Below are 24,248 nucleotides of genomic sequence, written 5' to 3'. Positions count from 1 at the left end.
AAAGCTATCATAGATTGAAAAATCCCAAAGGCCTCCTTCTATCATTCACTAAATCCAATTGAGATATTTTGGTGCATTAAAAAAATCTGTAAAGGGACTTTCATTTCGGAATGATTTCAGATTTATAGAAGAGTTGCAAGAACAGTACAAAGTGAACTTTGAAGAGTCCATTGTTTATTTGCTTTAATGCTTTCTTTCTAAATGTGTATGTGTGCATATATATATATATATATGTATATATATATATATATACATAAACACACGCACATATTTGTTTTTCCAAATCATTTAAGGTTTAGTTGCAGACATGATTCTTCTTTAACCCTAAACATTTCGGAGTGTATTCCTAAGAACAAAGATGTTCTCTTATATAACTGCAGTACAATAAGATCCACAGTTTAACATTGAAACAGTATTATTATCTATAGTTCATAATCAAATTTTAGTAATTGACCCAATAATGTCCTTTGTATTTTCTTCTCATCCAGGAGCCAATCTAGATTTTATACATTACGTCTTCATGTCTCTTCAGTCTCCTTCAATTTAGAACAGTTCCTCAGTCTTGGTCTTTTATAACACTGACATCTTTAAACAGTACAGACCAGTTCTGTAGAATATCTCTTAATTTGGGTTTATCTGATGTTTTTCTCCCAAGTAGATTCAGGAATCTCAGCTGAGTCCCATTATGTCATTCTCAATGCATCCCATCAAAGAGGCACCTGATGTCAGGTTAACTCATTGTTGGGAAGCTTAATTGAGCACCTGGTCACATCTTTTCCCTTCCAGAGATCGACAAAATACTATATTACCCCCAAATAATCTCTCTTTTTATAAACTAGGCTTTCTTTTAAATTTCTAGATACATGTTAGAAGCTTGTTCCCTAAGTCCATTTCTTGGACCAGCCCACAGGATTTTTGTGAATGATACTTCAATATGTACTCAAGCCTGCCCCTCTGTAATAGAAGTCCTCTTCAGAAAATAACGTGAAGCAAGTGTTCTTATATGTTCCAAAGCAAAGAAGGAATACAATGTGTGTAAAGCCTCCAACATACTGCTTTACACTGGCCTGCAATGAATGGCTACCATGACTATAACACTGTACATAGTGGGGATGTCAGCACATTTTCCGTTCTTACGCTGAAGGAATCCAAGCCACGCATGGGCAGCAGCCTCAATAGAGAAGATTAAATAACTATCAATGGTTTTGGGGGCTTGATGGAAATCCTTCTTCTCATGAAGGTAGATGGTTGAAAATGGGGATATTTCATATTCACATTCTTGAGTTTGTACCTTTACTTATAACTCTAAGTTTGGAGCCTAATTACAATGTTTCTAAAAGTGCAATTTATGATATTTAACAGTATATATCATTCATGTATTCATTTATCCAAAACTAAATGCTCTAAAAATTGGGCACATTTCTAAACTGCTTCTACTATATTTCCCCAGTTTTAAATTTTTTTAAATTTCAAGTTCTGTCTGATAGTATATGTTATTTTCCCTTCTTGACTTTTGGTTCAATTTTTTCCTCACATAAATAATAGCTACTTATGTGTTGTCAAATGTATGTTACATACACTTTTAACACCATCCATTCCTATCTCATTTCTTGGCTTGCAGATGTTCTCACTGCCCGCTTGTCATTCCAATACGGGGACACAATCTCAGTGATGGGTACTTCCTCTCCCTCATCCATTCACTCACATCGAATCCAAGGGCAATAATTCTCAAATTTTAAAATGCATATCAATCGCTCAGGAGTCGAATGAAGGCACAGATCCTCCATCAGTTGGGCTGGGAATCGGCATTTCCATGGAACTCTCAGGAAAAGCAGCTGTTGTTAGTCCAGACCCTGAGTGGCAAGGTGCTTGAGAATTTGATACTGAATTGCAGTTTGAGCTATGAACAGGAGGAGCTTGGACCAAAGGGGAGAGGGAGACAAGGAAGGACGGACAGCTGGGCAAAGGTAACACTAATATAGTGTCTTTGGTTTAATCCAGCTGAATAATATCATGCAAAGAGCAGTATCTGGTGAGGAGGCTGGGAAAGAGGAACCAGCTGGGGCATTTGAGTGTCCAGTGTCAAGGAACTTGGATTTTACAGGGCTGGCTTTCAAACAGAAGTTTATAGTGTTAAACTTTCATTCTGGAGGGGTTCAGACATCAGCCTGGAAGATTGATTAAACCTGTTTGATATGACAGGGAGACGAGTTTTGAGGCATTTTCGTAACTCAGTTGAGAAATGAGGAATTAAAAGAAGGCAAGAGAAAGGAGAAAAGATGACGACGCATTTGAGATGCAGAGAAAGTAGACTAGACAGCTCTTTCTATGGGAACAGAAGTGGAGGCCAAACTGCACTGCAGAGTTTGTGAGCCATCAGGGCGGGGGTGGGGGGAGGCAGGGGGCAACAAATAGAGAGTGAGTAGGAAGAAAAGAAGTGAGGGCCCAATAACCTCTCCAGAAAACACAGTTGTCGAAGGGAAGAGAGATTTGGGATCATGAAGAGGCAGGGAGACACAGGGCAAAACATGGGAGAATTTCTGTCTATACTTAGAATAGAAAAGTCTGTAGATTGAGCACTTACAGATGAGAAAAAGGAACAATAACCGATGTCTTGAGGTCCCCAGAAAGCAGAGGGAGATGTACAGCTCTAGGAATTAACATACAATGGCAGGGACTAATCTTTTACAGGAAGGGGGCATATTTCTCCCACTCTGAAGGAGTGTCATTTCCTTTCTTGCCATCCCCGAGGGTTATTTCTCACTCATGCTTTTCCTGTTCTCCCACATCTCCTTTGCCCCACATATCCAGAGACTATTGTGACTTGCCTGTCAGCCAGTCAGACAGGAATGGGTGCCGTGTTAGAGATCTTTGCTTTGAAGTCTACTACTTACAGTCGGGTATGACAATATTCTGACTACTCAACTCCTTTTGGGGGGACATCCTATACATCATCTGACTGCAGCTGAAGTATCGGTTATCAGTCAAGGTTCTCCCAAGAAATAGAACCAAAAAGATGGACAGACAGACAGACTGATTGATTTTAAGGACTCACGATTTTGGAGTCTCGCAGATGCAAAATCTTCAGGGTAGGCCAACAGGCTGGAGAGTGACGTTGCAGCTCAAGCCCAAAGGCAGTTCACAGGTAGAATTCCCTCTTCCTTAGCGACATCAACCCCTTAAATCCTTCAAGTGTCTGGGTGAGGCCCACCCACATAATGGTGGGTAATCTGCTTTACTCCAAATCTACTCAGTTAAATGTGAATATCGCGGATCCCCACGGCGGCCCGCAGGGGACGAGGGCGGGCGGGGGCTCTGGAGGCGGACACCCCACCCCCACCCCATCGCCCCCAGTTTCCTGGCCCAAGGCAGGAGAGCTGGGGTTGTGGGGCGGGACGCAGTCTGCCATAGGGAGCTGCAGGATGAGAGCAGTCCTCAGGCTTCAAGAAAACCTTGGGGCCAGAGTTGCACATCGGCGACCAGAGCATTCCTCGCAGGCCACCAGGCAGAGCGCGACCTGGGGCCCCGGAGCGAACGAGGGCGGGGGCGGGAACGCCTGACTGTGGCGGGTCTCTGCGCGAGCCACCTGCCTTCCCGCCTTGCGTCACTGAGCCCCTCCCCCCTCCCTGGCTTCTCTATTTCTTTCCTCGGTTGGTTCTGCGCCAGGCCTGAGGTTACGGTGAGGACTGTGAGCCTGGCCCCGCGCTGGCCCTCAGCCTACTGGACTCCTCAGGTCTGTGCCCCCTGCGGGGAGAGAACCCTGCCCGCACAGCAGGCGAGCCAGACACACGGCGCTGCAGGCTTCGGTATCCATGTGGATCCTCAGGACCCTAGAGCAGCTTGAAGCTATTATAACCCTCACTTCACAGCTGTGATAACCGAGACCGGAGAGGCTGAGAAATCCTTCCAGTGTGTCCCACAGCTAGTAGGCAGCCGATGTGCGACCTTCACCCTGTCCAAAGACACCCCCTGTGCCTGGCGCACAAGCCTTGCTAACTGATGGGAGTCTAGCAGAACGGAGCCTTAAGAACAGGACGTAGACCTTGGAGGGGAGAAGGGTTGCTGATCGGACACAGGGGTCTGCAGGAGAGAGGCCTGTAACTCGATGGTTTTGCTGAAGGCAGATAATATATGGTCCCGGCCTGACCCTGCTGTGGCTTTTGGCTGTGTGAGTCTCCCGGGTTTTCCCTCCCTCCTGTAGGGCAGGGGATGATTGCCCTGTTCACTTGTTCTTGGGGGGAAGCACAGAGTTTAGCAGGACTCTAAAGTTACTTTCCTGATGGGTTAGCTCTGAAGCCCTCTGTGGCTATCAATGCCCAGCAGGAGTCGGTCCTCAAGTAGCAAACACTCTGTAGAAACAGCATTTTTGTCAATCACTTCCCTGAACCTTCATCTCGCTGAAAACCAGGTCCTGATAAAACCTAACATGGCCCGGGGTGGGGGTGAGGGTGGGGGAACGCCTGGGGGCTCAGTAGGTTAAGTGTCTGCCTTCAGTTCAGGTCGTGATCTCCGGGTCCTGGGATCGAACCCCTTGTTGGGCTCCCTGCTCCGCTGGGAGTCTGCTGCTTCCTGTCCCTCTGCTACTCCCCCTGCTTGTGCTCTCTCCTTTCTCTGTCAAACAAAATCTTTAGGAAAAAAAAAAAAAACACCCTAACATGGGGCTCATTTTGAGCAACCTCCTTTCCCACCCCCACCGGAGGTGCCCCTCTGTCTTCCAACCTGGTTTTGAGTTCCTCTGTAGCTGCCACAGGCACTGATGTTATTATAGGTGCTCTGCCTGTAATCCTACACCCCCCCACCCCCTCAGCGACCAGGAAGACCCCACTTGGACTGCTTTTTCCACCTCTGTCCTGTGCATTTCAACCAGTGCCTAGCATCTAAATATTTGTTGAATGCTAAGGGAGCGGATAAGGATTAAAGGAGGTGATGTATCAATCAAGCTTAAAAATTTTAAAAAATATATTAATCACATCTAAAAAATATCCTCACAGCAACTTCCACATTCATGTTCGATCCGAATATCTGGGTACCATGCCCTGACCAAGTTGACATGTAAACTGAACTATCACGGTACCAATCTCATTCAAGTGTGAGTTTAATCCTCATGTATGAAGCTCCTGACAAAACTGTCCCTGCACCACAAAACCAAAAAGCAATGTGGTGTGTGTGTGTGTTTAAGTTCTTTATTAATGCAATACTTTTAAAGTTGCATGAGGGAATATGGAAAACACTTTTGAAATTTTCATTTAATCCAAAAGGAGTTGGAAATACCGAAGGTTACGTCTTTGAGATGACGTAATTCAGTATGGCATTATATATGTTTCAAAAGTTCTACTTAAAAGCATTTTTTTTTTCCTGAGACTATATATATGGATGATCTCATCCTTTACATAGCAAATATTATATAATATCCTTTACTTTCCTAAAATAAAATTCATAAGTAATATAACCTCCTTACACACATAATTTATAATAAACCAACATAATGCCCTAGATGTACTATTTTAAAAATAACATTAAAATATATCTTAATAAGGAGACATTGAAACACTAGCTTAGAATAGAAAATATAATGAAGCAGGCAGAGGCTTGCATCTATATGTAGTCTCCACGAATGCTACAAGCAAAGATGGATATACAAATGACTCAAATTCATTAATACAGTAGCTGTTGTTAATGTCATTTTCCAAGTTTATGTTAATTCTTATAAAAACCCTGAATCTTACAAAGTAAAATCTTCCCTCAATTTATACAACGGTGGCATTCCTGGAAAATTCAGCATATATCAAAAATCATGTGAAAAACACATTTGGCTTTTATGTAAAGCAGAATTAAATTCTTAGCTTAGATAATTATATACAGCTTTTTCACCCACATGAATGCCCAGCAGAACATTTAAAAGTCATGCAGGAGGAGGGACAATTCCTCACTCTGTGGGGGTGTCCCATACATTCCAAGACATTTCTCTTACCATCCTCAGCCCCCATCCTCTATGTGCCAGTGACTCTCACCCACCATTATGCTAACCAAGAATGTCCCTACACTTCCAAAACAGCCCTGCTGAAAATCACTGACATATATAACTACTCATTTCAGCATGAATTAATGGAAATGAGACCTCTTAAGTTTTTAAGAGCTAAGATTAAATGAAACAAGTCACATGCAGTACTGAGAAGATCTTCAAGATAAATTCAAAAGGTTTATTGCACCAAATGTCACAGAAAAATGGATCAAAATAATACAAGAACAAATTTTAAGAAAAAATTTCTATACATTGACATTGATATTTACCTGATCAAAAATATAAAGTCCTATCAATTTGTCTTCTGGAGCATCAATAATAACAAATCCCAGAATTTTCTCTTTTTAAACACCACTTAAATTTAAACATATTGCAATCTTGCTCCGAAGATATATGGTCACCAAAATTTTGACATTTAAAAATTAACACTCAGAGGGGGCTGCTTGATTTAGGTAAATATTATATTAAAATATCCCTTCCCCCACAGCACAATAAAAAACAAATGGTTCACATTTACCAAGAGAAGCTAAAGAATTTTTCAATTTAATGGTGAAAGTATGCATCAACAAAATACTTTCAAAAGTACATATTAGTGGGAAAATCCAGACATTTAAAAGAATTTTAGGGTCACTTTATATTCTTTATTTTTATGTACAACCAACTCTAATGAATAACCTAAAAAGCTACAGACTAAAGTTTTTATAAAATCTCAGGACCTAATTATAAGAGCCTAAACAACAGTTTAGTATCACTTAGCAAGCGGGGACTTTCCTCCCTCCAAAAAAGTTACTTTTGAAAAATATGGTAAGTTTAAAAAGTTGTGATGTAAACGGCAGTTCCATGGGATGTGAAAAGATTATAGTTACTTTTATTAAAAAACAGCACACTTCAGAAAAATGGATTGAAGCCTGTACAAAAAGCTATTTAACACTGATAAAAATAAAATACTTTGGAATTATGCACAAGTATGGAAGCTACATTTTAAATTTTCATTGTCATGTTTAAACATACACAATTATCTTTACATTCATATCACTCATCAATCTATTAAAAATAAAACTGCAACATGCTAGAAAGAGGTCCATCACAGTAACATTTACACACTTCTGCTCTGTCATGCCTCACTAGCTTGCTTAAAAAAGCAAGATGCTACAAAAGTTACACTCAACAGGTAAGACTTAAAAGTTGAAGAAACCCTAAAGGTGGAATCCTGTCAACTGAGGTAGTTTTCTCTTTTGTTTTGTTTTGTTTTCATTTTAATTTTCTTCTTGAGGTGGGCATTGGGAGAGGGCGGGATCCCTTCCTTGCCTCTTGGGCTACGACAGAATGAAGCCACCGGGTGGTGTGTGTGGGTGTATTTGAACGCAATTCCATGAGATTTTTTTTTTTTTCTTTTCCACTTTCAGGAGGAGGTTGAATTTTAAGACAAAACTTGAGTGTTATTTAAAGGAGGATTATAAAAGAGCAGCAACATTCCTGGTCTGTTTTTGTAGGCAACACATGTGAGGATTAGGTTCTGACTAGAATCCTGAGTGTCACTGAGACAACCCCCACATGTGACCCACCTGTAGTTTTCCAATAGATGTTTTCCAAGAGAGAGTTTTAGAACAGTGGATTAAGAGGCAAATTAAATTTTCTCAGGCTTTGAGAGGACTGGGCTAAATTTTTATGTGTGGAGTTTAGAATTAGCCATTTAAACCCAATTTCCCACTACATGGGTCTAATTTTTAACATGCTGCTATGCATACACATTTTGAACGAAACTAGTTTTGTTTCTAGTTATTTTCTATGAATCCCTGGAAAATGGTGAATGAGGGAAAGTGCTCAAAACATGTAAACAAGGAAAGGGGAAAGAGAGATGAGGGGAATGGTCTACACCGGTACAGATGGGAATGCTGTAACATCAGCTATCATAATTTATTCACACATAACGAGAAACAAATGATGAGTGAGCCGAGCCAGAGGTGAGGTTCATTCTCTGTGTACCACACCAGGAAGCAGTGATGTCACGGAACTGGAGACTTAAAAACACCAAACTCAGATGTTAGAGGAAATAAGATAAACATGAAAAGGATGGAAAACTTCAATCCTGTAAAAGAAAGACGTAAAATAAAAAGCAAAGATCTTAAGAGCCTTAATGCACCCACCTACAGTTCACATCATAGAGAGAGAGAGAGAGAGAGAGAGAGAAGGGAAGGCAGCAGTTCTGACCTATTCCTAAAGAATTATTACACCTATTTTTCTCCATTGGTACTGCTGCTATACTCTTTCAAACAATTAACTTCCATTTGTAAAAGGATAGACAAATTTATGGAACTTGGATGTTTAGAATCAGAATTTTATCAAATAAAAAATCTGAAGTCATTCTAACCCCTAAAAGGGAAGTTACTTCATAATCTTAGGTACAAAAGGGTACACGAGAAGGACCGGAATTAATTTCTGCGACAGTGAAAGGAAATCAGAGCCTGGTTATAATCAATTGTACTCAAGATCTGTGAGGGGCTAACAATGTTCTGATGTGTGAGATTAGCACAGTCCAGTTTTGAAAAGTCTTTTCCCTTACCCTGGACGTCAGTACGTGGTCTGACATGGCCAGAGTTCATGGCCAGTAAACCAAGTAAAGTTTCTTTCACATTAAGGTTTCTGAAAAAGTGAACCATACTAATAAACAATCTGTCATTTTGGCAGATTTTATCACGGGTGAGTTAATTTCTGGAGAGGTGTTTTGCAAAGGACTTAGGGGTTAGAAGGCACAGAGATGATAATGTAACAACAGATCATTTACGGATTGTTGGTAGATGTACAAACCAATTTCTTTCATTAGTCGTCCTGAACTGTTGCAGGTTCATTTCCTGCTAGGCCCGCTGTGCCTCTGAAAGTACAAACAGTCGTTTGTATTAACTATTGTGGAAGAAAGTGGCTTCGGCTGGAAGAATTTAGCAAGAGAAACACTCTTGAGCTTATAGAAATAACTTTGGTAAATGGCCTCTCTTAAAAAGGCTGCTGAAAGCTCTAAAGTATGAGGATAAAACATATGGTATCAGACTGTGCACTCTGCTGCTCTGAACTACATCTTGATAAGATTAAGATGCTACATTGGTTCCTGGGTTTATTGCACCAACAGTCCATCTCTAACCTACCTGTGGCTGCATCTGCAACAAGGTAAACTCCAAGATGTGGAAAGAGTGGGTCCCTAAAGCACCCTCTGCCCAAAAGTCGATCTTCTTTCCTGTTTTCTGCCAGGCAGTGATGCCTACAGCCTCCGGAGCGGAAGATGGCACAATGTGGCTTGCTTGCTTTCACCTTCTGTAAGAAGCAAACTCTGCCCTGGAATCCAAATCCCTTGCTCTGACTGTCTTCTTAGGACAGCAAATGAAGCTTCCATTTGCTTCATTTGCAAAATGAAGTTCTCCATTTTGGAGAGCTCATGCTTAAACTCTGAAATGTTGTCCTACTGGAATGGTATGTCTACTGGTTCCCTTGTCATTCTGCCCAAACACACAAGGTGATCTGTACCAGCAGCTTAGTGTTTACTGTAGTGTTTGTTTCCTCTTACCAAAAAGGTCACTCTCTCTGTTGATTCGTGGGTAACAAAAGGCCAAACAGTATTCACGAAAAACACAAATGATATGTCAAGTAAACCTAAGTCGTCCAACGAAGCATCCGCTTGAAAGCAAGAAAACAAAACAAAACAAAGCGGTGGAATGACTGTTTCTGTTTGCTCTTCTCATGCTTTTGACGTCACAGAGAGCTTACTCCTTTCACCTTCGGTTGAGAATCTGATTTTTTTTTCTTCCAGGGAAGAACTGTCCTGAGCTTTAGCTTATAAGAGTATTTGCGCAACGTAAGGAGAATGAGTACTGGCAATAGCAGTCAACAGAGGCAGGTCGTTGGATTCAATCCTGAATAGTGAAAAAAGAAAAGAATATTAAAATAGCATGATTTTACAGCAAAGTATTACTGCTAGGTACCACGCTTGCCAGATCCTTGCTTAAAACTATGACAAAGAGGTGGAAAGATGCTGAAACTGTCCTTTTAACACAATCTCCCAGTGACCACCACCTGACGAGAAGGATGCAGGTGTGCTCTGTGTGTGTGTGTGTGTGTGTTGGGGGGGTACACAAAGCTGCTCTTCCCACAGCTGGAGTCACCCAGATGAAGCCCAGAACGTTTCTATATTCCTCGACAATGTCAATGCATTGTACTCTAATGTCTTCTCCAGTATCTCCTCATTCTTCCAGTCAGCACTCTGAAACACGTACTGAAATTCTAGGCTAGACTCGGGCTTAGGAAAATGATAAAAATGGGAGTTTTTTCTATAAACTTGGGAATTTGTTCAACAGGTTAGACAATTTAGATCCTCACTAAGCATCTGAGCTACAAGATTCTGAGAGCAAAGTGACACTAACAGATAGTCAAGAGAATCATAACATCAAAGGGATGCAGCTTTGGCTACCTCTCTTACAGCAGAGGCGGATACAGCGTGGTCACTGGCTCAACACTGCCAAATGTCCTGAAAAAAATTAGGACTGCCTCAGTCCATGAAATATGTCCTATTTTTTTTCCCTTGAATTCCAAAAATGAAAAATCAAAAATAAAATTTAAAAAGGTAGCTGGCATTACTTCATGGAACTTTCTATGCTTTCTCCAGTAAGCTGCCTACAGATCTCCTTTCAGGGTAAATAAAGAAGTTCTTTAGTACCTTTTGTGCTGCTGGTTCTGACTAGGAGAGGAAGGGGCAAAAGCGAGGCTGGGTGTGACCCTCACTAATAATGAACCAAGAGGACCAAGAGACCACAAAGGTATATAAATCCTTAGGATCCTTCTAACAGTGTTGATGGACACCTGCCAGTCAGGGGCAATGGAAAACCTGGTGAGGCAGGACTCAAGGCTGAGGCTGGTAGAGATGTGAGCAACAACTAACAACAATAGCAACAAAGACACATTGCAAGTTAACTGCAAAAGCAAATGCCTCAAAAGGGCAAAACATTTTTTTAAATAAAGTATGGGAAAAAAATGTATGACAGGAAATGCCAAGAGCCAAACAATACAGTAAGTCATATCCTGGGTGTGAAATATGAAAAGTCTGATAAGAATGCAAAGGCCCGAGTCTTGAAATAATATTTTGATTAGCAGGCTTGATAAAGAATTTCAAGGTTGACACTATATACACAATATTTTCTTGCCCCAAATTAGGGGAGTCATCATCACAGGGAAGGGGGTCAATTCCCCATGGGCACAATGTCTTTTTGTTAGTTCTCTGTTGAAACATTAAGCAGAGAGTAACAAGTCAGAATTTCTTCTCTGAGAGAAGGTATGGCCAAACCCCGAGCCTCTGGAAGATGACCTACACTGTCAATCACATCAGCACGTCTTCCTTCCCAAGGGGCTTCTAATGAAGGAGGGGAAAGTACAGTCACCCTGTGGACATGCAGGTAGCCCCTGAGAGTCCAGAAGGCCTGCCTTGCCTCCTCCAGGGAGCAAAATATAAACCCAAGCTCTGCTGCATGTCTGATGGGTTATGCCTTTGACATCTTACCTAAATGACTAGAAATGGGCAAGCAAAAAGGGATTAAATTTTTCACTTTCAAGCATAAAATAATCCAGAGAGGAAACTAACATAAACTACCACTCGCTTAGCACTCTGCATTTCTTTGCAAGTATGAAACCCCAGTATCAGAGATAGGAAGAAGGAAAGCAGCAGACGCATAAATCTCATGAACCCCACACATTTCAATGGGGCACCAGGACCACAGGTTCTAGGTGAGACAGGCTAAGTGGGTCAGTCAGTGGGTGCAGTGCTAGGGTCAGTCCTATCACGGGGGAAACAGTGGCACTTCACAGCACTCACCCCAGTACGACACCTAATTCTTTCACATGGACTCGTGTGTGTCCACGAAGATATTCAGACAGCATCTTACTTTTCAGGTACATCTCCTGTAGTCTATCTTCAAGATGCATGATGCACTGCGAAGCCAATAACATTCACAATGAGGGCTGGGATTCAAGTCTCTGCCAACGTTCTAAGAGCTGGAATTAATTCATTTCTAAGAACACAGCTATAATCGCATTCCTTCCCAGTACACTTGAAAATTATAAACCACATCAAACCACTGGTAGGTAGAAGAAAAGGTTTTTTATAAAACAACAGCTTGCTTTTTCTAATGACAAGATTTTCATACATATCTGCTAGTCTTTTTAAAAAAGCATTTTTAACAGGGTGCCTGGGTAGCTCAGTTGGTTAAGCCTCTGCCTTTGGCTCAGGTCATGATCTCAGGTCCCGGATCTAGTCCCGCATCAGATTCCCCACTCAGCAGGGAGCCTGCTTCTCCCTCTCCCTCTGTGTGCTGCTCCCCTTGCTTGTGCCCTTTCTCTCTCTCTGTCAAATAATAAAAAATCTTTAAAAAAAGCACTTTTAACACAGCTGAAATCATTCTGTAAGTGCAATTATTTCCTACTTTTTAAAAATCTTGTAATAATCCTTTCCCCATGTTATTAATAAATCTTTATCAATGTAATTTTTATCATTAAATAATTTTTGAGAATGTGAATTACCATTATGTATCCACATGGCAATCTGAGATTTTGCTACTATAGCTAATTTTTAAAGAATATCTTTGTTGTTTTCCTATAGTTCACATTATTTTGGCGAAATGCGTCCTCAACAGTAGAGTAAATGGAACAAGGTTACTTTAAATCTACTTTTTCTCTCAAGAGTATATTTTAACTAGGTCTTTAATAACAATAAAGAAAAGGCAATTATTCTTAGGACATCTCTACCCTTGGAATTATGTCCAACTTCATTTTTTAGAGAATAGCAACCATCTGTGTCTTTCACCAGAGGCAAATGCTTTTGCATTTGGCAGGCAGAGCCATCCAAGCATCTTCAGTAAGACACCTGATGGCTTTGGCAAGGGTAATTCCATCATACATAATTTTCTTCTAGACCATTATGCCTGTTATTTTCAAGGTAAAAAGATTAACAGATGCATTTGAAAATGTTGATCTTGACCATCTGGGCTGATCAGTGACATGAAAAAAGTGTCTATTCAAGAGGCAATCTTTTCAGTTTTTCATTGGCTTAAAATCTTAAATGCACTGTGTTGAGTGGATGAAAAAACTGGTAAGTGACTAAGAGTAATAATCAAAACAAGCAGGATTTTACCAATTTTCATGAAAATGTTCCTCCAAGTTAACAGAGTTAAGTGGTAAAAGGATCTCCTGTTCAGTTTCAGTTCCTTATGAAGTAAATACAAGGTTTTTAATAAGGTGTTATAAAATATTAAAAAGAACTTTCACATTACATGGCATCCTTTGTTTTAAATGGTTAATTTATGGTGTTTTCATCATCCCCATGGACACCGTATGTTGTAATGTGGAAATAAAGATAACAGTGGTCTATATGGAACTTGAAATCAAATCATTCAGAATTTTTTTTATAAAAGGTTGGGGCGCCTGGGTGGCTCAGTGGGTTGAGCCGCTGCCTTCGGCTCGGGTCATGATCTCAGGGTCCTGGGATCGAGTCCCGCATCGGGCTCTCTGCTCAGCGGGGAGCCTGCTTCCTCCTCTCTCTGCCTGCCTGCCTTTCTGCCTGCTTGTGATCTCTGTCTGTCAAAGAAATAAATAAAATCTTTAAAAAAAAAAAAAAAAAAAAAAAAGGTTTGATTATCAAATTGAACTGCTTTGTGTTCTGTCCTTCCCTTCCTGGTATTTTATTCCTGAGATGGATTTCTTCAATTTTTAACTTCAGAAATTTTAAATAGCCACTTTCTCCTTTTGAAAATACTAAAAGTTCTAATAGTCATTTAGTCATGTTTCACTCAAGTGATTTTTTAAGGAGAGTTTCAAACCGCAGATGAAATTTTCTTTGACCTCGGTTTTGTCAGGATAAATAAGTCATTCACAGTATTAAGTGGCCAAACACACTTCTGCCCAAAAGAAGTAAAAAGAATTAGCTACAGCAATTTACTGCCTAGATAACTAAGATGTCAAATGTAGCTATGTCATAAGACTTATGTATCACAGAATAAAATATGAAAGTTTGGCAAATTTTATAACAGTAAAAAAGTATTAAATCTAATGTATCTGTCTTTCCTTACAGAAAAAGAGAGTTCAGTCTCTACATCAGCATGATGCAGCTTGCTACTAGGAAGAAAAAGTGCCTGCAAATATAGAACAAAAGTAAGGTCGTCATAACCCATAAGTGCTTCTCACATTACCCCCTTGGGACAGAGGTCCTTCAAGAGTATGCTTCAGTCTAAACCCCAAATAAATAAAAGATTTTGGTGAAAAGCTGTTGTCAGTCTTTACAGCCAGTAAAATTATTTCATGAAACTAACTATTAGCAATCACTCTAATAGTAGCTGTTTCCTGAGAACTCATGACATGTAATGCATTCCAAGTGCTTTACCTGAATAATCTAATTTCATTTTCATAACCACCTGAGATAAGCTACATCATCTCCTCAGCTTTATAGATGTAGAAACGGAGAATTTGAGAAGTCACACAGAAGGTAGTGGAGCTTGGATTTGACCCTAGACTACTGGACTCTAAAGGCCACACACAGGCCACTGCTGTGTACACTGGCTGTTAGAGTTTCTCATATTGGCAGAGTGCTTTGCCAGTTTTTTAAAAAGCTGTATCTCAGACTTAATTTTCAAAGGATTCTCACGACATGCTTGTCGAATGGGTACTATCTTCGTTTTACAAGTGAGAAAGCTGAGGTTCAGAGATGCTCAGGACCACCCACCATCACACGACTCACCGATGGCAAAGCCTATACTTCAACCCAGTTGCGCTGAGGGGGTCTCCCTATCGTGACACACTTCTACAACTTAGATGACAACTACACAGTATCTCAAAGCACCTTCTTGAAGGCCACAGAAGTCTTGACTTTCTGAGGAATGTGGGGAAATTACCTCAGGAAAATTACCACTCCATTTGCAATTAGTGTAGGTAATTAATATTCTGCTTCCTCCTTTGTTATTAAATAGCTCTGTATCTATTGTGGAGGCCAGAAGGGAGGTAATGGATACCCTGGTCTGGGGGTATACTGCAGAGGGCAACTGAGTGCAGGAGGGAATGAGTGGAGAAGGTGGGCACTCTCTCACCTAGCGCAAATCCCCGAGGTCGGACAGCTCACTTAGCTTCTCCTAGCTATCTGCCCTTGAGTCTCTCTTCCACTTTTGAGACCTCTCTCCCTCCCTCTCAAAATATATTTTTCTCAATCTCTCTGCACACATACACACGCACAAACACATACACATACATACACACACACACACACATTATATTGAAAAGTATCTGTTTTATATATTCATTCCAATGCCGGGGGTGGGGGGAGAGAGGTTAATCATTTCCTAGGAGTTTACAGGTTCTATTTGCTGTGTTTAATATAATGTGATGAAGTCAAATCAAAACCTGATTTGAGGGGCGTCTGGGTGGCTCAGTTGGTTGAGCGTCTACCTTCAGCTCAAGTCATGATCCTGGAGTCCCGGGATGGAGTCCCAAATCAGGCTCCCAGCTCCACAGGGAGTCGGTTTCTCCCTCTGACCTTCTCCCCTCTCATGCGCACTCTCTCTCACAAATAAATAAATAAAATCTTAAAAAAATAAATAAATAAAACTCGATTTGAAAAGGAGCAACTGATACCATCTTCTATGGGTATAATACTTCAAAACTGTCTTTATACAAATGATATTCCATTTTATCTTTAACAATATTATAGCAACAGTCCCTAAACAAAAGGAACTAGAATCCCTTCAGAAACTCACTTGCTTTATGTCAGTCCGATAAAGGAGAACTAATGAGTTCTCCAAAGGAAGATTTTAAATTTCCTTTTATGTCTGATCCCTTCCTCCAAATATTTTTTGTTTTACCATATACCTTATTCAAAAAGATTTCCATGTCACTGCGTGTTGTTTCGTGGATGAGCTATTGTTACTGAAATCTATCCCATCGGCCGGTGTTCTGTTGCATGTTCTATTTTTAGTTATGCTAATGTCCAATCATACTAAAAACAAAACATGTAGGTCTGTGATTTTATAATCAAAGTACTAGTAGAAGTGCTGTAACGATCTTTCTTTGGTGATATGAGAACAAATACTTACAAAATCAGCAGGGAGGTGAAGCTTGTAGAGCTGTAAAATGGAGTGAAGCAAACTGGACACCTGACTCGAGACCAAGACATCCTGGCCCAGTTTCATGCTGTCCGTCACCTTCCTCTGACTTGTGGCTACCTGGACACTCCACTTATCCGTGTCTGCAATAATACAGACTGCTTCGGCGATTGGCTCGTCGAGCACTGGATGCTGGAAACAAACACAGGGGGTCAACTCTCCACAGCACTGCCAAGTGGCACTCAGAATGTCCAGAATGTTTCTGTAATTTAATATTAGCCTAATCGTTCATAAGCTGCCAGCAGGAGCTACAGAAATTGAGAGTGTTATAGGGACTAAAATAGGAGTGTCATCAAATTGTCATTTGAAATTCCTGTGATAAAAATTGCATTTAAGTGGTATTTTTTTCCTTCCACCCAGTTAATACACTATAAATGTTGTTAATGTTCACAGAGAAGTGAAAAGATACATGCCCTCCCTACATTCCAGGATAGTAAAATTCCTTTTGAAAAACTGTACTCTCTTTTTAAAATGGAGAAAATTAGAATAAGCTGTAGGATTCTATTGCCATTTCTCCAAAACAAGCTTAGTCTGAGCAACTTAATATTCCCTTAAAGTTATAGCTTTAATCATTGAGCACTATTTACTTAGTGACCATGTGTGTCATACATAAATCAACTCTGAACAACCAACTAAAATCAGATGGGGGACTAATTTATCTAGAGGAATCCAAAAGGTCAAACGATGGCTACTGAGGAGTAATTTAAAATACAAAATTCTCAGTAACTCTGTAGTTACAGATAGAGCAGGTTGAGTACCAGTGAATTGTGACGTAGGGCAAACAGGGTAAACACTGATGGGATCAAGGAAAAGGCCTTAAAAAAACCAACCAACAAACAAATATTAATGTCCTCAAACTGATCAAAGTGTAACTGCTTTATCACCAGCACCTGGAATAAGGGCACTGTGGCTCACTGGGGAGGTCATGGATGGAGGATTCTCCAAACATGAGTTACTTTAGAAGGCTGCAGATCCAGATATTGATAACAAAAAGGGACAGAGACGTTGGCTCAATTACTTGAAAAGGAGAAACTTAATGGGTACAAGAAATGTTAGAAAAAAAAAAATCCAATGTGAAAAATGAGAATGAGTCATTTTAAATCACTGGATCAAAGAGAAATGACTCAAGACAAAGGGGTCAAGGGTTGAAACAAACCATGGGGAATCTGTGAGCCTGTTCCTTGAAGGAGAGACCTGAATCTTTTCTGCCTGAATTCTTAGCTCCTAGCACAGGGCCTGGCATTTGAAAAATGTTACTAAATTAAAATGAGACAGGTTAAGTACGAGCAAATGACAGCAATGATGAGCACCCTGCATTCCCTAACACAGCATGGTATTGCTGACTTCTATATTTTCAGGTTCTAGAACAGAGAAGAACCAGCCAAACATTTACAGAAGAGTACCTTAAAAGAAATACCTGAAGCATGAGACCCAGTCTCAGACTACTACGTATCTAACACAGAACTCCCTGAATATATCCACGGGGCAAACCCAATGTCTCCATCTAACCATGTCATTTAGTAGCTACTTACTTGTTTACTGAAGAATAAACACTCTTTTTTCTTTAAATAGCGATTTTATTTATTTATTTGACAGACAGGGAGAGTGAGCACAAGCAGCGGGAGCAGCAGACAGAGTGAGAGGAGAAAAGAAGGCTTGATCCCAGGACCCTGGAATCATGACCTGGGCTGAAGGCAGATGCTTAACTGACTGAGCCACCCAGGCGCCCCAAGAACAAACACTTTCTAAAAGAAGATGGAAGTAAAGGAAAATGTAAATTAGTCAAGGCAAAAAAAGATATAAAAATATCATGAGCAACTACTTTAGTTATAATTGAAGGGGTGAGCTATTGGTAGTCCATCCCTGACCTGGTCTAAACTTCTATGAGGTCAGAGAGTTGAAGCTTAATTAAGTTCCAATGATTCTGAAGATTTCTAACACATATCTTTGCAAAGAAAATGCAAACCCCACTAAAAAGATTTGGCTTATGATTTGGTCTATTAGTCAGTCTACAAGCTTTTACAATTTAAAGAACTCTAAGATCCAGAAGACCATGTTTGAATTCATCACAGAAACACACACCCAGACACACCCTATGCCCTGGTATTCAATTTAAAATTCCTCTTTGGAAAGGCTCTACTTTTAAGGCACATGCAGAACTACAATATACAAAAAATTTGCATGTAGGCTTCTTTTTAATCCTGACTTTTTCTTATTAGCTGTATCTTAATTACAGTAGTAATTAACAGTGGGATCTGTAAGGGTGATTTTTTAAGTTCACAATTTTATCAAGTTCACACGTACACCAGGATCCACAACAAACATATACACAGAGCAGCAGTAGTAACACACATGGAACAGTACCTTTGAGAAATTAAGTACTTTAAGAAATGCTGTAAAACCTAAGACTGAATGATTCAAACACCTATTAAAAGCCTGATCTGCTATCCTTAGGGCTTAGAGTTTGGGTGCAGAAACTAAAAAAAAAGGGCAGGAGAGGCAGGGCGGCATCCTGGTGGAGACTTTGGCCTCCTGTGGATCTTAAGAAAATCAAGATAGAGTATGGATAGCTACCAGCTGGGCAGTAACTTTATTTAGTAAGATTCCTCTTCTTAATGTTAAAAAACCCTAGGGGCGCCTGGGTGACTCAGACTTGGGTGTCTGTCTCCGATTCAGGTCATGGGGATCAAGCCCCGCATCAGGCTCAGCAGGAAGCCTGTTTCTCCCTTTTCCTCCCCCATTTGTGTTCTCTCTCTTGCTGTGTCTCTTTCTGTCAAATAAACAAATCTTTAAAAACAAACGAACAAAGCTTAAGGGGTGGGGGGCACTTTGTTAGTTTGACTAAATGTTAGAAAACCAAAAAAGGCCCCATCATATATTTACCCCTTTAAAAGTTCTCCTCCCAACCATTAGTGTCTGAGATTAAACAGGACCTCTGATGTTTGAGTTTGGAATGAAAATCTGAAGGAAATATTAAAACAGTCACTTCCCTTAAAATGCTTGTTTGGTTGAAAGCTTTACCAACTTTAGGGACACTGTTATTTATCAATTTTCCTTTTCTCTCTCAAACTGAAGAGAATTAATTTCAAGGTAAGTTTCTTGTCGACAAAGTTCATTAAATTCTCTTATCAGGGGGCGCCTGGGTGGCTCAGTGGGTTAAGCCGCTGCCTTCGGCTCAGGTCATGATCTCAGGGTCCTGGGATCGAGGCCCGCATCGGGCTCTCTGCTCAGCAGGGAGCCTGCTTCCTCCTCTCTCTCTGCCTGCCTCTCTGCCTGCTTGTGATCTCTCTCTGTCAAATAAATAAATAAAACCTTTAAAAAAAAAAATTCTCTTATCAGAATGAGTCTGCTGAGGCACCTGGGTGGCTCAGTCAGTTAAGCGGCTGCCTTTGGCTCAGGTCATGATCCCAGCACCCTGGGATCAAGTCCGAAGTCAGGCCCCTTGCCCTACAGGGAGTCTGCTTCTCCCTCTGTCCTTCCTCCCACTGTCCTCTTAATGTCTCACAAGTAATAAGTAAAATCTTAAATCTTAAAATTTTTAAAATCTTAAATAAGTAAGAAAATAAAAAAGAATGAGTCTGCAGTACGTTTCTACATTCTCCATAATCTGAAACTTCCAAAAGTGCTGCCCTGTTCTCGCCCTTACAAGTGCCCACACCCTGGTGAGCGCACACCCACGACCCAGGTGGCAAGGCAGAGCTGCCAGCCCTCCTGCCCCTGCTGGTCCTCCTGCCACCGCTTCCACATGACTGTCAGCAGCCTCCATGTCCGTGCCTCCCTCAGAGACGTGATCAGACAACTGAGAAACTTCTAACAGAGACTGGAGGATGAGGGAACCCTGGAGATCAACAGAGAGCTGTAGGCGATTGTCAGGGTGGAAAGCCAATCTCTGTCAGAGGAATGAAGTCTCGGCCATAAGCCAATTATCTTTTTTGCCTTACTCTGTTCTATGGGAGTTAGAAACAGTCATTTCTTTAGTTCCACTCTGTCAATATCTCATTTATCCAATCTACTTTCCTGTACAGATTTCTCAAGATAAAGTGACAAATGAAAGGCTTTGTATTAGAGGTCTTTAAAGGTTTCTCAAATATCTTTTGGCTATTGTATTTTGTTGAATCATCAGATTAGATCTGGTTTAATTCACAGCCACTAGGAATTTATGGGTCTGTTTTCTAGGAGTTCTAGATGTCCAGGACATTCCAATTTCAGGGTTCTGGATCAGAGCTCTGAGTACAAAAAATAGACTACCTTGGCTTACATAAACAAGACTTCTGCCCAATGTGCTAATTCAAAAACCTACTCTAGCACTTCTCATCCAAACACCTAAGTTCTAACTTTCCTTTTTCTCTCTTTTTAAAAAAGATTTTATTTTATTTATTTTTGCGAGAGAGAAGGGGAAGGTGCACAAGCTGCAGGGAGGGGCAGAGGGAGAAGCAGACTCCCCTCCCCCTCACTGAGCAGGGAGCCCAATGTGGGACTTGATCCTAGGACCCTGGGATCATGACCTGAGCTGAAAGCAGATGCTTAACCGACTGAGACACTCAGGTGCCTAATTCAAACTTTTTCTTTTCCATACTTTAAGCTCTTTACAGCGTGGGCCACATTCACCTATGCGTATTTACTTCCAGGACTCTCTAAGAATCCCCTTCTCCAGTCTGGGAGGGCTCCTGCCTCTTAGCACAGGCTGTGCCTGGAATATTTTCTCTGCTTCCTTCTAAATTTTTCAATCTTTTGGGGTCATCTGGGTGACTCAGTCGGTTAAGCGTCTGCCTTCGGCTCAGGTTATGGTCCCAAGGTCCTGGGATCAAGCCCCACATCAGGCTCCCTGCTCAGCAGGGGATATCCTTCTCCCTCTGCCCCCCACCCCGCTCTCATGCTCTCTCTCACTCTCTCCCTCAAATAAATAAAATCTTAAAAAAAAAAAAGTTGCTGAAGCAGAGGGGGGGCGGGATGGGGTGTCTGAGTGCTGGACAATGGAGAGGGGATAGCGAGAGAGGGAACACAAGCAGGGGGAATGGAAGAGGGAGAAGCAGGTTCCCCATTGAGCAGGGAGCCTGATGAGGGGCTTGATTCCAGGACCTTGGGACCATAACCCAAGCCGAAGGCAGACGCTTAAAGAGCAGGCCACCCAGGGTCCCCAAAATCTACATTAAAAAAAAAAAAGTTTATTTATTTCAGAGAGCGCATGAGGGGAAAGAGGGAGAAGCAGGCTCCCTGGCCCAACACGGGACTTTATCCCAGGACCTGGGGATCATGACCTGAGTTGAAGGCAGACACTTGACTGACTGAGCTACCCAGGCGCTCCTACAATCTGCATTTTGACATTTAATCACACTGTCTTAACTTGTTCTTGATTTCACATCTGTCTTGTATACTCAGTGATTATATAAGTAACTCAAGGAAAGAAATCGCATTTACTTTTTCTTCTGTAGCCTCTGAAATGAACATAACAAAATGCTAGTCATGTGCTAAGTATCTAACATGTGCTGGCTCTGTTGAATAATTCTCTATGCAGATTTCTTTATTTTTGGATTCAGACTAGTTCCTATTAAGTCATCTGCACAATTATTAATTTATTTCTTTTCCATGTACCATGTTTAAATGACTAACATTTCACGTAATCACCTATTTTTAACTTAAGGGCAGGAAAATACCATTATCACATATATGCTTCCTATAATTACTTATTAATTCATCATGCCATTTTTCCTGTGGGGCGGCCAGGAACACAGCACTGCCCTACAGACAGAAACACTGAGGACAAAAAAATGTAAGAGCTTATTAAGTATCTTGGTATGTCAGAAATAGAAACTAGTAACTCATGCAAGCATTTCCAACTTTTAGCTCAGTGAGTCTGCCAAGCCCTCTACTTTGAAATCCTAGGACCTTGTCAGGGTGGAAATCCCTCAGGAGACAAGACTGCAAACAGTGTGAATGACAGTCTCAACTTAATGTCAAAATAGGAGAAAATACAGTTGCCTCTATTAAGATTTTGTTAAGAAACTTCCCCATCTTTACACTGTCGGCACTGTGCAATACATACTCTGAGCTGACACTTTATCAGTCCCCAGAGATGTCCAGCTCACATGTGTGTTGCAGACCGCAGGAGAGTGGACAGACTTCTGTCCTCATAACCAGCTCCAAAATGTGCACACTGGTTATATCGAGGTGGGTCTGATTACCAGGGACAAGCCACTGAGCAGCCTCTTTCAAACATACAGGGGCAGGTGATTTATGATTCAGGAGATTGGAAGCATCTCCCTGTATCTTTTATTTTTCTCTGAAATATTCTGAATAAAACATAAGACTCCTTGGCATCATTTTGAGTGTCAATTTCTTATTCTATATAAGATAATTCTGGTACATTCTGTAACTTTATTAAACTGAACTTGAATAAGAGGATACCACATGACAGAATGCCTTTCAAAAAGATTCTCCACCATTCTGTTACAGCACCATGACTTAGTAATATTGGCTTTCACACAGCTTCAAGTGAGGACTTTCAGGCGTCCTATGAAGACACCAGGATGACTAATGCAGTGAGATTCACCTTCTCGGCACCTGCTCTTGGGTAAATGTCCTCAGAGCCCCCTTTTTATTCTTCTACCTCATTAGAAGTGAAGGCCCACCTGCTTCACCATATCCTCCACCGCCTTGGAGCTGAAGACCTAAGCAACATAACACAGTTCTGCGCCAGCCCACACCACCTCTGGATGGATGAGAGCCACAAATAAGGACTGCAGCCACGTGTGGACTGCTGACCAGTTTTATTTGGTTTTAGTAAAACCAACCAAACAAACAAACACCAAAACAAACAAACAAACAAACAAAAAACAAAAAAACCCTTCATTCATTCAGAGAAATTCAGAGAAACCATTCATTCAGAGAAAAGGAGCCTGGTTATCACTCACCATTCTTAAACACTTCTTCTCGTCTATAAAATCATGTAGAATACTGTCTTTTGCTAACTGCTCAGCATCTAGACTTTCCTAACCTCACTTTTACCAAGAAACAGTACAGAGAGAAACTCCTGTGCTGGTGAGGTCAGCTTCACCTGTTGGCTAAGAAGATGCTCATCAACGATCAGCCGGAAGTATCTTGGGTTTCCTGAGAGAGTCAAGTGGTTCCCTGCACCCTCCCTGGCCCCACATGCTCACCCCTACTGACCTCCTGGTACAGACACTACTTCCAGGAAGTCCTTCTATGCCTGTCCTGTGCCTCCCACTACAGGAGACTCTACTGTACTGTTTTTACTGCTTATTGACTTTGTACTTCCCATAACAGATTTCAATCTCCTTGAGGACAGGTGCCATATCTTCTCTTGGGCTCCTTACAAGTTTTCTTTGTCTTTGATGTTCTCTATAGCTTAAGACTGGATTTATTTGTATTTACACTTACTTGGGAGTCAGCGTGCTTATTTAATCTGAAAAAGTCAGTCTTTCCTCAAATATTGTTTTTCCTCGCCTTCTCTGTTCTCACTTTCTGAATATGCTATAAAATTTTCTTGTCCTAGCCTTCGTGTCACAAATTCTAATTCTCTCCAGTGGTATTTAATCTGCTCTGCTCTTCAACCTACCCTTGTGGGATTAAATTCCAATGGCTATAATGGTCACTTTTAGAAGTTCTTTTTAGTCCTTTTACAAATCTAAATATCACTTATCATATCATCCCATCTCTTTACTAAAGTTCCAATTCCTTCTTTTTTATGACCGGAACCATTTTAAACAGAGTGACTTCATGGTTATTTCAGATTGTTCTGGGAGCGTTAATTGTCCAGCTTGTATTTGCTTAGTCTTCCTCATCACGGTATCTTCATACATGGTTTGCAATCTCTGAACATGAGCCCATCTTATTGTGGCTATTTGTTTTATGTACTCTGTGTGTCACTTGGAAACAGGCTCAATGGAACTCACTAAATATTTTAAAGTGGAGAAGAGAAAAAGCATCTCATAAGGAAAAGTGTCTTATAAGCTGGTGGTTACGAAAGCGTCCAGTGTGCTTCCTTCCGCCAGAGTCCTAGAGGTTTCAATGCTTCTGAATTTTACATT

The 24,248-nt window shown here is 41.0% G+C and overlaps 1 protein-coding gene across 8 annotated transcripts in view; it reads right to left on the bottom strand.

The window, feature by feature from the left end:
* Positions 1 to 6,179: 6,179 nt before the first annotated feature.
* Positions 6,180 to 24,248, bottom strand: part of FNIP2 (folliculin interacting protein 2) — a 136,069-nt gene continuing 118,000 nt past the window's right edge. For all 8 annotated transcript variants that reach the window (XM_044224747.1, XM_044224744.1, XM_044224749.1 and 5 more), the window contains 3 exons: positions 16,132 to 16,332; positions 11,874 to 11,989; positions 6,180 to 9,924 (listed from right to left, as the gene is read on the bottom strand). In XM_044224747.1, the coding sequence (XP_044080682.1) occupies positions 9,846 to 9,924; positions 11,874 to 11,989; positions 16,132 to 16,332 (396 nt within the window). In that variant the 3' untranslated portion in view covers positions 6,180 to 9,845. The remainder of the gene's footprint in view (positions 9,925 to 11,873; positions 11,990 to 16,131; positions 16,333 to 24,248) is intronic.

Source organism: Neovison vison, chromosome 11 (genome assembly GCF_020171115.1).
Source record: "Neovison vison isolate M4711 chromosome 11, ASM_NN_V1, whole genome shotgun sequence".
In the NCBI taxonomy this organism is placed as follows: domain Eukaryota; kingdom Metazoa; phylum Chordata; class Mammalia; order Carnivora; family Mustelidae; genus Neogale; species Neogale vison.
The sequence above is the reverse complement of the archived record's forward strand: the minus strand, read 5'-3'. Positions and strand labels throughout refer to the sequence as shown.